Here is a 16,426-nt window from a genome sequence, read left to right as displayed (position 1 = left end):
TAATCCACATGACAAAACAACGTGTGTTCTCTTATTTTCATTTTATTAGGTGAAAAAAACTAAGGCACAGAAAAGTCACTGTGAGCCAGCCGCTTAATAACACCACCAGTAAATGCTGAGATTCAAACCCAAGTTCTCAGCTCTCCAAAGCTCATTCAGGTGAACCACTCAAGACTGCAATGGCCTCTGGCTACACAAACCCAGCTGGAAAGCAAAAACATCACTGTACTGGTTCTCTACGGGGCAGAGTGGAGTGTCCTCCCTTCTCCCTGTCTTTGTCATCCCCACAGCATGGTATGTTGGCCCAGCACATCTTACCTTCTACAAAGGACCCCAACGATTTCTTTTTTCACCTATCTCTGATTACTGGCATACTTAACGTGTCTTAAAGTGTGACCATCTCTGCTTTGTAACTCATGCCTAAGGGACCTACTCCAATTTTCTTTTGCTGGTGCACAGGCATTGAAGCCACAAGTCACTAAGACAAAGCATTTATTGATTACATTCTCATCAATATCAGCCTCTGCCAAGATTAGATTTGGACTTTTACATGGCCACACGGCTTCCTTGCCTTGCTCCTCCTCCTCTAATGTATAACTAGTAGAAAGCTGGAGAAAGGCAGAGGCTGGCCAGCTGCGTGTGCCACACTCACTACAGGACTTGGAATTCAGAGGAGGACTCCAACTGGTAAAATGACAAAAGATAAGGTAAAACAGCATTATGTTTATTTTAAATGGGCTAGAGGAAATGAATAGGGGGATTCGTTCAAGTTGGTGACCATATGGAGGATTTGGGGAATGTTGGGTGTTGCTACCACAGATCAAAGCTACTTCTCTTGGCCAACTGATAGTTCATCTGGCTGCTAAAATATATATTTTATTCAGGATTTTACATCATGTATCTATTCAGGATTTTAAGGATATTTATTGTTTTCTGACCAATCTGTGTAACTTTTTCTCAAGTGATTTTGCATAACCATATTACCGAAGGAATGTGCAAAAAAGGGGGCAGGTGAACCTGAATCTAACTAATCGTGAAAATTGGTCTGAAATTTTAATAAATGACAATGAATGAAATACAAGAGGTAGAAGGACTGTTCTAGATAAAAGGAGACTAAGAACTGACAACCAAATGGGACAGGTGATCTTAGATCCTGGAAAGAAGAAAAGAGCTGTAAGGGACAATATGGGGACAGTTGGGAAATTTTGAAAATGGGCTGCTTATTAGATAATATTAGTATATCTATTACATTCTTGGGTGTGATATGGTATTATAATTATGTAGGAGAATGTCTTTGTTCTAAACGAGTACATGCTAAAGTATTTAGGAATGAAATGGCACTAGTATGTGCAAATTCTTTTCAAATGATTCTAACAAAACAACAGATATACATACGTACGTGTGCATGCACGCGTGCGCACACACACAGTGCAAGTTTAATAAGTGTAAATGTGAACCATCCTTGAACACAGGTTATGGAGTGGTCATTGCACTACTTTTTCAGCTTCTCTGTAGATATGATATTTTCCAAAATAAAAACTTAAAGAGAAAAAGGTCATAGTACTGTTGTTCCCTTATAAGTTTTCCCCAACCAAACTCACCCACCCCTGCACATAATCAAACATGTGGGTAAATCTGTGGCCCTGGAAGAGTAGGACCCCTAAAGTTCTGACCTGATGTAACTTTCTGTAAGCACTTCTTCATGTCAGTAAGTGACGAGGCGGGGATCAAAGACTTTGCAGTTAGCCAGGCTTGGATTTAGAGTATGGTGATGCTACTTACTTGCCGTGAGACCAGAGTTATTTAAGCAAGCTTGGGTTTTCTATATTGTGACAAAATGCAAACATATTGGGATACAATAGAAGGATATGATATAGGATATGCAGGGATAACAATAGTTTTTTATGGTCTGGGGGTATTTAAATGAGATAATATTACAGAGTTCAGATGACTGTTAATGCTAACAGTTATGTATTTATGTGATGCATATTTTAAAAATAACTAGGACACCCTGATTTCCTATCACAGCCCAGGATAAAGCTAAAGCAGTTAACACTTTCAAGATGATATGAAGACAAATATTACGTTAATAACTATACAGATGGTATGTAGATTTGGCAAAATAATAAAGGTAGTGTTCAAATAACTAGAGTTTGGAAGATACTGCAAAAGGGAAGATAATGTGCTTACCACAGTGTCTGGCACGTAGTAAGTGCTCAAGCTTCATTTTGAACTATGATTAAATTTCCTTTGGAAGCTTGAGAAACTGTCGTAGGGCTTTTCTTGAGAACTAAGGAATTGCCTAATAATGGAACCCGGAAATAATGCGAACTGATGGAAAGCACAATGTTGCAGCTCTGTAAATCTGCCCAGACTTTGAAAGAAGTGGGATAAACATGGAACTGAGGGTCAGGAGACCTGAGTTCCCACCTTGGATATGCCCAATAATGCACTATATAACTCAGACAAGAGACTTGAACTCATTTTCTTCAAGTAAAAAATGAAGAAATTAGACTAGAATCCTCTGTTCTCTAAGGTCCCTTTCAGCTTGAAAATCCTATGGCTTGAGAGGCCCGTGGGGTTTTCTCAAGTTGGATGCAAGATCACCTTTAGGTTCGCATTTGGAGTCATGCAGTTTAGAGGGAAGACATCAGCTTTTCCTCCTGACCTAGTCAATCAGTAGCTGCTGAAAATCTGCTTTTGTGTTTATCAGTGAGAGCTTACAAACACCAGCTCTGGGTTCCAACACTAGAATATCTGTTACTAGCTGTATTGTAGTTGGAATATTGCTTAATCTTCTGTGAGCTCTGATTTCCTCACCTGCAAAATGAAGATAACTTTCTGCACTTTGCAGTATTGCTGTGAAGATTATTGGCGATGTATGAAAAGTTGAAAGGTGATTGGTTGACAAGAGAGATAAATGAGATCCTAATGTGATTAAAGATGCAGTTGTTTTATAGCCCTTTTATTGTTTATAGAAAGACCATATTATGCATCTTGTTTAATCTTTATGATAATCTTATGCATTAACTATTATTATACCCACTTTTTTGGCAAAGAAACAGGCTCAGGGTTATTAAAGGCCTAGCTGGGACTCTTTGAGGTTTCCTGAATTCTATTTGTTTTTTAACAAACCCTTTTGATTTCTAAGCCACAAATTAAACATTACATTTTGTTTTATGTTAGAATTCAGCCACTTGCCTAGTCTACATACTTCCACATTTATCCAGCAGCAGATTTTTAATTGGATGTGGAATCTAGTTTCTCTAACTTAAAAGTGTTAAGCTCTAAGTGAAGGTAGTCATTCTAAGATATCTTGTAGCCCATATCTAAGATATCTAAGAAGCTAAGAGAAAAGGCTTGAAGATCTTCAGCCATTTTGTAGGTATTTAGCCTTCAGACAAATTCTTTACCCTTTGTGTATTGGTTTTTCCATATGTGACAGGATAATAATAATTACTACTTACAAGGCTGTTGAAAGAACAGGCAACCATTTAGAACCTGTACAGAGTAAGATCCTAAGTTCTCACTGTTTTCATTAGCTCCTATGTACCTAACCTTGAGTCAGTTTCTTGGGCATCAGATTTAATGGATGGGGTTAACAAGCTAATTCAAAGGTAGCAGTCTGCAGACGTAGTCCCTCTCATAAACGAAACTTTCTTTGACCAAGCTTAGTGCCAAACCACACAGAAGATTGACTATAAATGTTATCTGTTTTCATTTCACAACTGAAAAAGAAAAGATGGGAAGCAAAGAACCGGTTTAAAGTGAAGTTTAGAGAGGGTAATTAAACCTGAAATAAGAGAAAAACAAAGAAAGAGAAGGAAAGAATGTAAGGAAGGAAGGGAGAAAGGGAGGAAGAGAGAAAAAAAGAGGAAGGAAGGAAGGAAGGAAGGAAGGAAGGAAGGAAATCAAACAGCTCCAGAGACTTCTATATTTAGAACTATCGCTTCAGTTGGGAATTCAAGTGACCTGCTTCAAATTGATAACATTATTCCTTATCTGACCAACTAGATGAAATTTCCATCTTAGGAAGCTAAAGTGGGGAGACTGCAGCTTCCCTTGGCATGACAAGACCAGAGCCAACTCTAAAAAAGAAGCCAGGAAGACCAGAGGACAAGGACTTTAAGAACACGCTAAGATTTCTAAATGTTTAAAAACTATTTCCTTCACAGTTCCTTTTGGTTGTTTTTGCTGTTGTTATTCCTATAAAATGAGAAATTGGTTTTAGGGGCAGCCCCAGAATTGCTACAGTAATGACTTAGAACAATGTGATTAGAAAGTAATGGGACCGGAGCTCCAGAGAACTTCGATCTCTGAAAATTAAATTTCGTTTTTATCAAAGTAATGTAGGAGCAGCTAACGCTGTTTGGAGTGGCAGGGGCGGGCCAATGGAGATTATGGGGGACCAAATCTGCTACTGCCACCACCTTCACCACCAACTTCCATTTCCATAGCACCCCTGCTCACCATTGGCATGGTGACTAGTTGGATTGTTAAAATAAGAAGAGAGGAACTATATGATTGTCTGGTGGGGGCAGGAGGAGAGAGCCAGCAGAGAGCAGAAGCCCAGGGATGGAGTGGGAAGGGCAGTCACTAAGACACCAAGTACTTGGACATTCTGCCACAGGAAGAAAAGGAGATGAAGGGAAGAAATTGGGTGAGTATATCATGGCCCTGGATTTGGTGGTGGGAAGGCCATGAGGTTCTTCAACTGAGTTGTAGATGAGCAGTTGAGTAACTCTGGCCCTTTTGTATTTTTGTACAGAAACTTCACAAGTTTTCTGTGGGTAGGTGAGGAAGGAGGGGATTTGTGTGGTGGGTAGTGGGAAAGTGAACTTGAAATTGGGGAGTATTGGTGATTTGGTTTCAGCGTCACACTTGCAAATTCTATAAATATGTGCACTCTTAATATATTTTTTAAATGTTTATTTATTTTTGAGAGAGACAGAGTGTGAGTGGGGGAGGGACCAAGCGAGAGGGAGACACAGAATCCAAAGCAGGATCCAGGCTCTGAGCTTTCAGCACAGAGCTTGATGTAGGGCTTGAACCCACAAACTGTGAGATCATGACCTGAACTGAAGTCGGACGATTAACTGACTGAGCCACCCAGGCACCCCAGATATATATATTTTTTATTGAGAAAGATAATGATCCTAGATTTTTAGATGTTTGCTCCTTATCTGACCAACTAGATGAAATTTTGAATGTCTATTTCTGACCAATGAAAAATGCAAAATAACCCATTAGTTAAAAGCATAAGGTCTGGATCCATGTCATTATTATACAAGTTACTGCCTCTGAGACCTTAATCTAGTCTAGTTACCTATAAAATAGGGATGCTGATGGTGCTGTCATGAGAAGTGTGGTTGGTAGAAAAATGGCTCTCCAAAGATGGCCATTACCTTATCTCCAGAATATGTAAATATGTTACCTTAAATGGCAAAAAGGACTTTACAAATGTCATTAAGATAGGGAGATTTCCCTGGATTATCCAGCTAGGCCAAATCTAACCCCACAAATTCTTCAAAGGGAAGAACTTTTCCGGCAGTGGTCAGGATTAGCGTGAGGACCTGACTGACCCATTTCTGGCCACAAAGACAGGGGAAGGGCACCACTAGCCGAGGAATGTGGTGACCTCTAGAGCTCGGAATGGCCCTCACTTTGCAGCCAGCACAAAAACACAGATTTTACAACCATGGGGAACAGAATTCTACCATCAACCCGAATTTTCCTCCACAGCCTCCAGAGAGGAACACAACCTGCCAACATCTTAATTTTAGCCTGGTGAGACTCATACCAGACTCTTGACCTACAAGAACTATAAGATAATAAACTAGTTTCGTTTATTAGACAAATAAGAGAAAACTGAGAGCAGTTAACAGAGATGATACACATAGAGCAATGAATAGGCATGCACTAGGCATAAATATTCAGTATCAGGCCTTGAAGCTGTGTTTGCATTGCACCTAATATCAGATTGTCTAGATTGTAGTGATAGACACTATCAGGGAAGTGGGTTGAAGCCTTCTCAAGGTGCCCACTGGGCCCCTCACTGCTGCTGCTGGTTACTCCCTATACATAAAATGAAAGGATGAAATTCCCTGTCCTTGGAAACAGCTGAAGGGGAAAAAGGATTTGAGGAAACACCACCAACCAAGTAAATGGAACCCATTTTAGCTTTGGCTGCCTGAGGCACCAGGTATTAGAGATCTAGTTACATGCTAAAGGATAATTCAAAATCTCTGGTAATCCCATACACCATGTAGCATATTGTGTGTATGTATACACACATGTATATTTTACTTTGAATTTATTTACAATTATTTTATCATGTATATGTATAAATATACATATGGTTTATATCTCAATATATAGTGTATATTATATGAGATGTATATGCTTCTTTTAAGATATACATATATAATATTATCATATCTTTGGGGAAAGTTTTTAAGTCCTTTCAGGGAAGGAGGTTGCTGGGAAGAAAAGTCTACAGAGGTGCCACCTGAACTTGATTCTGAATTAGTGGAAAGAGGACAAACCTACAGATTCCCAATTCTCTCCCCAGAGAGTCCAACCCAGTAATAGGTCTGGGGTGAACTCCAGAAAGCTATACCTGTAACAAGCTCTCTAACTCGGGTCTGGTTATAAGACCACTAGACTCTAACCTCAAGGGCTCTCGGGCTGGTTCTGTGATTATACTTTGTGGATGAGGACACTGAAATTTCTGATCTCTAGCTTTATTAGGGAATGAGGGGACCTGACTAATAAGCTATTTTTCATGCTGGAGTAGGGGTTTACAATCATCCCCCCAATTTAGAGAAAAACTGAGGATCCTATAGGAGAAGTGGCTTGGGTCACATACTCCCTAAATATCAGAGTGGGAACTGCAATCCATGTTGATATGACTCATTCATTTGTTCAATGGAATTTTTATAATAGTCCATGTTATTTATTTAAACATTTAAATTGTGTAATTATATATGAAATTATTTCCTCATAAAATGACTCATAGTATAAATAAAAGAAAAAATACCCTCTTCTCTAGTCTCATATTCCTCCTCAACGATCATCCTTTTGTTATTTTTTCTTCAAGAAAATATTCTATGACTTACATACAACATGCACAAATCAAAGAACACTCGGGTTTAAGCCTTTTTTAAAAAATATTAATGAGATTACACAGCTTCACTTGTCACTTAACAATAAGTCAGTACGTAACAGTCACATTATTCTTTTTAACTGCAGCATAGCAAGTTATAGGTCTTATGATGTATTTGAGTCTATCTGGCTATTTTCCACTGAATGACATTTAGGTTCTTTCTACAATTTTTTCTATCTCACACACACACACACACACACACACACACACACACACACACTGCTTCATCAAATATCCTGAAACGTGATTCCATATGTATGATATGATTTCTCTAAGATGGTCAGACGTGTAATTATGAGTTGAAGGGAATAAATGTTCCTTTCTACACTGTTTTTTGTAGCTACATGGAGTTGGGAAGAAAAGAACATGCTTTAATCCATAGCTCTAGGTTTAACTAGTTGCAAATCTTGAAAATTATCCTTACATGGAAGGTGATGTGGTTGTGATAAAGCCTGGCCTATGCCTCTTATATGAGTTTTGAGGTGGTTTTGTACAACAGCAATGCCCAGGAGCGCGCCCTATCTCTTTGTTACTGGTGTCTTATTTGACTTCTCCCAATGATATAAACTGACTGTTTTTGTCATGGCAGTTGCCTTCAGTCAGTAGCAATTCTAGTCCTCAGTCCTGATTTTGAATCTTAAATATATATATATATATATATATATATATATATACACACACACACACACATATGTACATATTTGTGTGTGTGTATATATATATAAACATATACATATATATTGTATATGTATATACATGTATATATGTATATATGTATATATGTACATATGTATATATGTGTGTATATACATATATACATGTGTATATATACATGTATATATATACATATATATACATGTATATATACATGTATTATATATATGTATTACATATATATATATATATATATATATATATGTAAAAGGATGTTTCGTTCCTCTCTTGGAAGAAATTGTCCCAAACTTCTCTCAGCTTTAGCAGTGTAGAGGACATGATGAATGTCTTTTACATTCCTGTATGAATGACGCCTGCTGGGAACATAAGGCATACTGTGAATGAGTATCAAGGATCAAGAACCAGCCTGTGGAGCCTGTCAGAAGTCCAAGCTGCAGACTGACAGGATGGCAGGTAACTGAAATTGCCTAGTGTTTCCCAGCCCTGTGTTTCATTCCCCACAGGTCACCGGGACTTTGGTTTTCGCTGTCGTCACAGCTGCACTAGGTTCCTTCCAGTTTGGATATGATATTGGCGTGATCAACGCACCTCAAGAGGCAAGTGAAACATGTACAATTCAATTCTCTTTTTGGCGATTTCTGTCAGTGACTGAAAGATCTGTGTTCCTCATACACAGAGATAAAGTGTGCCCACGTGGAGAACACAGGGTAATCCCAGCATTCTGTCAGGCACCATGTGCGTGGTTTCAGAGCTGATAACTTGGCCTTGACTCCTCTATCACCCTCACAAAGAAAGAAAGGGCAATAAACAACTCCTGATCTCTGACTCTGCTGTTTGCTGAGCTCACAGAAAACTCTAGCCAGAATACCGCATGCCTATTGATGTTGTTTTTAAAAACTGAAGAGCTTATTGCAGCCTTGATTCAGAGCCCCCCGCCATATGTGAGTGGAAAAATGAATGAAAAATGCCAGGGAATAAGAGGAATCAATAGAAGGATTTTAGTGCACTAACTTTTACTGAGCACCAACTCACTGTGCATCGGGCACTTTAACATATGTTCTCCCTAGTTTGACCTCTAAAAACCTTATTATACCCAATTCTAGGTCAGTTGAAAACCTTTAGGAACCTTAACACTAAAAACATCCTAGTCCTTCCTCCTACTTCTGTCTCCCATAGCTAATTCAAAGAAAAATAATATGAAACTATTTAATAATAGTCAAGAAGTCCAATAAAAATTTGGATTTCCTCCATAATAACTATTTGGATGGGTATTTTTTAATATTGAATAATTTCTATAACTTTTCTCATTTATTTTGTGCATCCCTACTCTGGTATCCAATGAATAAATAGGAGAGGGTTGTCTTTTTTCTCAGCTCCCACGGCTTGTAAGCGGGGAAACCAGGAATTCACCCCCCCTTGCTCTAATGAAGGCTGTCGGGTCATTTAGGTCAGGATTGATGTCTCATTCCTCTTCCTGTCATTGGCATAACGGGGTTCAATAAAGTGTTCCATGAGTAAAGAGAGAGAGGAGAGAAGGTGGGGGGAAGGAGTGGCAGAAGGTGAAAGTGCAGGCATTTGTTGGGTGCCTTCTATGAATAAATCATATTTCATCTGCTTCTCTTACAATGTTGGGCTCCATGGAAAATGTGTGCTGGCCACAGATATGGTCAACAATAAATAAATCTACCTGTGATTGTATGTATAGAATATACAACCCTGGAAGGGCTGCTCCTTGGACCAGAAGATGTGCTTTGGTCAGGTGCCGCATAACATTCTCATGGGTGTGACGGTCTTGACGAGGGTGAGAGATTTAGATGATAATGCTGGGGGTCATGGCTTTTTTTCTGAGTGATGACAACTCATGCCAATTTACCACGCTTCTTGAAATTTGGTTCAACATCACCATAATTCAGAATCAGCAAGCCTCTTTTTTGTGGAAGATCTTTTCACATTCTATTTAAACCATCCTCTCCAGGGAAGGAGAGGGAAAATTAGTCTAAGGTTTCCCCTCCTTCAATCCAAGTCCTAGAGCCAGACTTGAAAACAGGATCCCCGACTGGCATCCGGCCTAGTGCCTTAGCTAGAGCCCCTTTTCTGTGTTTAACAAGCCGCTTAAACACCATTATAGAATAATAATCATTCAGCTTCATTTGTTTTTGTTAGTGGGATGACATGTGGCATTATTTTAGGGTATTTTAAAGTCACACTTTTTTATGATTATAAAAAATTATACAGGGGTGCCTGGGTAGCTCAGTTGGTTAAGCGTCTGACTTGATTTCAACCCAGGTCATGATCTCATGGTTCACGAGATCGATACCTGAGTAGGGCTCTGCACTGACAGCACAGAGCCTGCTTGGGATTCTCTCTCCTCTCTCTGCCTCTCCTCCCACTTGCCCACACGTGCACATGCACACACTCTCCTTTTCTCTCTCTCAAAAGAAATTAAAAAAGAAAAACAAAAAGCTACACATACCTGTTACAGAAAGTGTTAGAAACAATCATCTATAATTATTCTACCACATAGAGCAAACAGCTGAGAACATTTTGGATGTTTCCTTCTAGCCTTTTTTCTATGTATATTATCCCTATAGAGTGGTCTGCTAATGAGGTAATGTCATGGTCAGACTTCTTTTATCATAAGAGGACGTCACATCCCTCCCTCACTCAGTTGACTTTACCACATAGGGCTTTACCCTATGACTGGCAACCTATTCAGTTGTATTCCCGGTCCTTGTCAGAGGTCCTCCCAGTCCACTCAATAGTGACCAAATCATCACTGAGAGGAAGGACAAAGAAGGAAGCCTGAAGGCTGTGCCTTTACTAAATTATATTTTGGTAGGATCTTTGCCTCTTCAGAAACACATGATAAAATAATGGTGCTGTGAAATTTAGTTCTGAGAATTGGTCATTGTATTACACACCGAACTCTGTGGGGACCCAGAGGAAAAAAATTCCTTCAGGTCCCAACACCTTCTGAGGGGCCACTGAGTTGTTTTTATCTTTGAAATTCATCAGGATACAGGATTGTTTTCTTTTCTTTGAGCTGGCTGCCAGGAAGTTTATTGCTAAGTTTATAGCATACTTCTAGCAAGGATACAGCACCTAGTCTTTTTAGCCTGCAGAATATTTTCCATTTGAATAGCTGCTTGCATTTAAAACTTAAAGAATTTTATAGAAAAATACAAATTTCTGGCTTTTATTTATTTATTTATTTATTTATTTTGAGAGAGAAAGAAAGAGAGAAAGCAGGGGAGGGGCAGAGAGAGAGAATCCCAAGCAGAGAGAATCCCACACTGCCAGTGCAGAGCCCGATTCAGAGCTTGAACTCACGAACCAAGAGTTCATGACCTGAGCCGAAACCACGAATTGGATGATTGACTGAGCCACCCAGGCACCCCAAGATTTCTGGCTTCTTTTTAAGAATTAAAGGTCATGAAACACTAGTCTCACATTTGCAGCTTCCTCCTTTAGGTGAGGCAAATGCTCTCCGGTGCTATAACCTTGCCCACTTACTATTATAGTCTCAATAGTAGAGACTGTATTTCAGTTCTCCTAGCTATCAAGGTTCTCCTTCACTTATTTGTTGCTGCCTAGTTCCTGTAGGGACTGGAATTTGCGACCTCTGTTTTACAGGATATGGTCAACTGTAAATAAATCTATCTGTGACTGCATGTATATAACACACATAACTGGGATGACACTTTTAAACACCTAACCAACATTTTAAAGGAAAAACAAACAAAAAATGTATAGAGTATTTGAGATGTTGGAGCTATTTTTCTTTATTTTATTTCCCCAGGTAATAATATCCCATTATGAATATGTTTTGGGTATTCCACTGGAAGACCGAAAAGCTATCAACAACTATACTATCAACAGTACAAATGACCTGCCCACAATCCCATACCTAAGGGATTCAACACCAACCTCTTTGGCGGAGGAAGAGACTACAACATCTACTAGCCTCATCACCATGCTCTGGTCCTTGTCTGTGTCTAGCTTTGCAGTTGGTGGAATGATTGCATCCTTCTTTGGTGGGTGGCTTGGAGACCAGCTTGGAAGGTAGGCAAGTTTCATAAATAAGCATAAACATGGAAACTAGTATTTGGGGTTTGTTAAGACTTTGTTTAGGAAGAAATCATCTTTCCTTTTGTGGAATAGTTTTGAAGTCGTTTTTTGTTTGTTTGTTTGTTTGTTTTTCAATTCATGACCCTATCAGTTAGGTTGGTTTTAGACTGAATAATGGAGAAAGCTCTTGCCCTAGTCTGCTTAATTGTGGAGGCATTCATAGCAAAACTGAATTTGGTGTGTATTTCCACAGAAATGCTTTGATTCTCTAAATTCATTAGTTTTAAAAATATGTTAAGAAACCACTACACAAATGGTTAACTCAAGAACTATGGAAAAGCCAAGAGTGAATTTTTTTTTTTTTTTCCAACGTTTATTTATTTTTGGGACAGAGAGAGACAGAGCATGAATGGGGGAGGGGCAGAGAGAGAGGGAGACACAGAATCGGAAGCAGGCTCCAGGCTCTGAGCCGTCAGCCCAGAGCCTGATGCGGGGCTCGAACTCACAGACCGCGAGATCGTGACCTGGCTGAAGTCGGACGCTTAACCGACTGCGCCACCCAGGCGCCCCAAGAGTGAAATTTTTAACCAGGGAATCCATTGTTTGCTTCACCAAATCACTCCATTTCTCAGACCCCCAGTTTTTCATTTTCAAATTAGAATTTGGCATTTGGATCAGTCAAGTCCTAAGGTCAAACCAATATCCCTAACTCTCAGTTGCCCAATACAGTTGGCCTGGGTTTCTAGCTGCTGCTACTGCTATGTCAAAGCCCGAACCAGAGATGAAACAAATAGTGTCTCCATTTCTTTACTCTAGTTTTTACCAGGTGTTTTGGATTTAAAACATCACAGGAACTCCTTCAGACTCAAATTTCTTTCATTTAGTCATGTGACATACTAAGTTGGGATTCTGCCCCCACCCCCAGAGAGAGGAAATAAAATCAGAAAAATCAGAAAAATCAAATGGCTGGGTTTTTTTAGATTTATTTTCTACTTTTTGAGGCCACCTTTTGTTTATTAATTATATTTTTTTCTGATGATAAAAATAAATATGCAAATATGGACAATTTAGAAAATGCAAAAATCTTTAAAGATGTAAATGATATAGGCATCTATGTTAGTAATTCTGGATTAAAATTAATTTAGTTTTTTAAATTCCTACTTTAAATTATAATTTTATCTCTCTGGTTATTAAAGTACTGAAAATTTCTTCCTCTTGCACTGGAGATTTTATATAACAAGACTGTAAGAGGTTTTCTTAAATACTGAATAGCCTAATAACCTAAGTTTTATTCTTGTTCTTATTTGAAAGGGACATTCCTCTACCATAAAAGAGTCTGTTTCTCACATTTTTCTCAATTTACACGTGTTTAGCTTAACTTAGAATCTATAAGTTACAGGGTTCATAAACTGACTTAAATTGTTTAAAAAAATTAAATCATTTTAATTTGAACCAAATTGGTTTAAGCAGTAATTGGAAGATTTTCTAGATTATTTCTAAAATAAATAAAATTAACCAAAGTTAAATTTTATAACATGAACCAACCAATTATTTCACCAGCTACTGATATTTTCTACCTCTTCCCATTCTTAAAGAAAAAAATTAAGGGGCACTTGGCTGGCTCAGTTGGTGGAGCCTGTGACTCTTGATCTTAGGGTCATGAGTTCAAGCCCCAAGTTGGGCATGACGCTTACAGAAAGAAAGAAAGAAAGAAAGAAAGAAAGAAAGAAAGAAAAGAAAAGAAAAGAAAAGAAAGAGAACTTAAGTCCTTATTGTCATCTCATTTAGAGATGAGATTCTGACAGGTCCAGTGACATACTCTAAAACATTTATTTCAGGTCCTACTGAAGGAAACAGATGCATGCCCTCTCAAGTCTTAGAATTTAGCATCAACAATGATCATACCCCAAAACCATGTCAAATGATTATTTATCAAATGACTTATGGTAAACTAAAAGTGATGCTTCTTCCAGTTCTCAGTAGAAAAATGATTCTCCATGAAAACAGCCACAAATTAATAATTTTAACATCAAAATTAAGACAAAAGGGTTTAGTCTCTCCTATAAAACTATTTTTCTAGGAAGAGTCACTGATAAATGCCATGATTTTCCTTATTGACCAGGTCGTTGCTCCATCAGTTAAAAATAAATAAAGAAAAATGTATATTTCTATTACTGCTTTAAAAACTCTTTCCTTGTAATTGTGAAATAGGTAATAAATGTCTGTGGCCACTGTTTTATAGATTTGGCTTCTCAGGGTCAATTTTTCCAGAGGTTGTGTTCTGAAAATTTAATTACAAGGATATGGTGGAGGAGACCATGATCTGTGCAATCAATCCATGCTACCATAAGTTGTACATAAGGTGTACATACCTTGCATTTGAATACACTCTTTCTTTTATATAAACAATGGAACTCACTAAAACCAAACATTAACCTCTCATTTCACACAGATCAACTCCCAGCTCTGTCACTTAATAGTTGTGTGAAAATGAACGAGTTACTTAGGTCCTCTAAGATGTTTCCCCCTCCATTTACAATGTAAGAAAAAAATAATACCTAACTCGTAGCATCATTACGAGGATTACATGAGAACATACACAGAGGTTTATCACAATGCCCAACACATAGTAAGCAAGCCCTGAATGTAGCCTTACTGTGATGCTGATGGTGATGATGATAATGATGATGATGAAGACAATGATGATGACAGGATGACAGTGATAATGCCTACGCTAACAGGAATATTTAGAGCAAAATTTAAAGAAATATACTTAGAAATATATTCTTTCTCTCTGATTCAACAATGTCATGTATTTTTAGATTATTCATTCTTGGCCATTTCTCCCGTCTGAGCAGAAGTTAAAATCCTCTAAGTTGTACAAAGTGCTCTAGCATCCCTTGGTGGTTAAGGAAGAGGGACTTAAGAGCAATCTGGTACCAAAAGTACTTTCAGGCTATCTCTTTTAAGAGTTTTTCTGCCTAATAGAATATTCTCCCTAATAGAATATACGACTAGCCAGCCAATAACAATTTTCTTAAGGTTAATTATTGAATTTGTTTGTCTTCTGTCCTTGTGTAAAGAAAAGGCACTTCACAGAGAAATATCCCTGTCTTGTTCTGCTCTGCAGCTCTGAAGTTGGTCAGCTCTAAATCACTGTTTTCCTTCCCTTTGAGTAGTTGACAATTCACATATATTGTTTTTCTATTACTGCTCTAATGAGTTACCCTAAGCAGTGGCTGAAAACAACACAAATTAATTTTCTTACAGTTTTGGAGGTTAGAAGCCCAAATTGTTTCATTTGGCTGAAGCCAAGGTGTCAGCAGGGCTGGTTCCTTCTATTTTTTTTTTCAATTTACTTTTTATTTTTTTATTAAGTTTTTTTTAATATATGAAATTTATTGTCAAATTAGTTTCCATACAACACACAGTGCTCATCCCAAAAGGTGCCCTCTTCAATGCCCATCACCTACCCTCCCCTCCCTTCCACCCCCCATCAACCCTCAGTTTGTTCTCAGTTTTAAGAGTCTCTTATACTTTGGCTCTCTCTCCCACTCTAACCTCTTTTTTTTTTTTCTCCTTCCCCTCCCCTATGGGTTTCTGTTAAGTTTCTCAGGATCCACATAAGAGTGAAAACATATGGTATCTGTCTTTCTCTGTATGGCTTATTTCACTTAGCATAACACTCTCCAGTTCCATCCACGTTGCTACAAAGGCCATATTTCATTCTTTCTCATTGCCATGTAGTACTCCATTGTGTATATAAACCACAATTTTTTTTATTTATTTTTTATTTTTTTTAACGTTTATTTGTTTTTGAGACAGAGAGAGACAGAGCATGAATGGGGGAGGGGCAGAGAGAGAGGGAGACACAGAATCAGAAGCAGGCTACAGGCTGCAGGCTGCAGGCTGCAGGCTGCAGGCTCCAGGCTCCAGGCTCCGAGCCATCAGCCCAAAGCCCGACGTGGGGTTCAAACTCACGGACCACGAGATTGTGACCTGAGCTGAAGTCGGACGCTTAACCGACTGAGCCACCCAGGAGCCCCAGTATTAAATCACAATTTCCACAATTTGGCTATTGTTGAGAGTGCTGCTATAAACATTGGGGTACAAGTGCCCCTATGCATCAGTACTCCTGTATCCCTTGGGTAAATTCCTAGCAGTGCTACTGCTGGGTCATAAGGTAGGTCTATTCTTAATTTTTTGAGGAACCTCCACACTGTTTTCCAGAGTGGCTGCACCAGTTTGCACTCCCACCAACAGTGCAAGAGGGTTCCTGTTTCTCCACATCCTCTCCAGCATATATAGTCTCCTGATCTGTTCATTTTGGCCACTCTGACTGGCATGAGATGATATCTCAGTGTGGTTTTGATTTGTATTTCCCTGATGAGGAGTGATGTTGAGCATCTTTTCATGTGCCTGTTGGCCATCCGGATGTCTTCTTTAGAGAAGTGTCTATTCATGTTTTCTGCCCATTTCTTCACTGGATTATTTGTTTTTCGGGTGTGGAGTTTGGTG

General features: G+C 38.6%; 1 protein-coding gene across 2 annotated transcripts in view; it reads left to right on the top strand.

Moving 5' to 3' along the window:
- Window positions 1-692: 692 nt before the first annotated feature.
- SLC2A2 (solute carrier family 2 member 2) overlaps window positions 693-16,426 on the top strand; it is a 30,064-nt gene continuing 14,330 nt past the window's right edge. The window contains exons 1-3 of one of the 2 annotated variants that reach the window (XM_047875589.1): window positions 693-707; window positions 8,344-8,436; window positions 11,640-11,902. In XM_047875589.1, coding sequence (XP_047731545.1) covers window positions 693-707; window positions 8,344-8,436; window positions 11,640-11,902 — 371 coding nt within the window. Of the gene's footprint in view, window positions 708-4,642; window positions 4,661-8,343; window positions 8,437-11,639; window positions 11,903-16,426 lie in introns of those variants that run through there. The other variant, XM_047875588.1, reaches the window with a different exon arrangement.

Source organism: Prionailurus viverrinus, chromosome C2, assembly GCF_022837055.1.
Source record: "Prionailurus viverrinus isolate Anna chromosome C2, UM_Priviv_1.0, whole genome shotgun sequence".
Taxonomy (NCBI): domain Eukaryota; kingdom Metazoa; phylum Chordata; class Mammalia; order Carnivora; family Felidae; genus Prionailurus; species Prionailurus viverrinus.
Note: the sequence above shows the minus strand (reverse complement) of the source record. Positions and strands in the feature narration are given on the sequence as shown.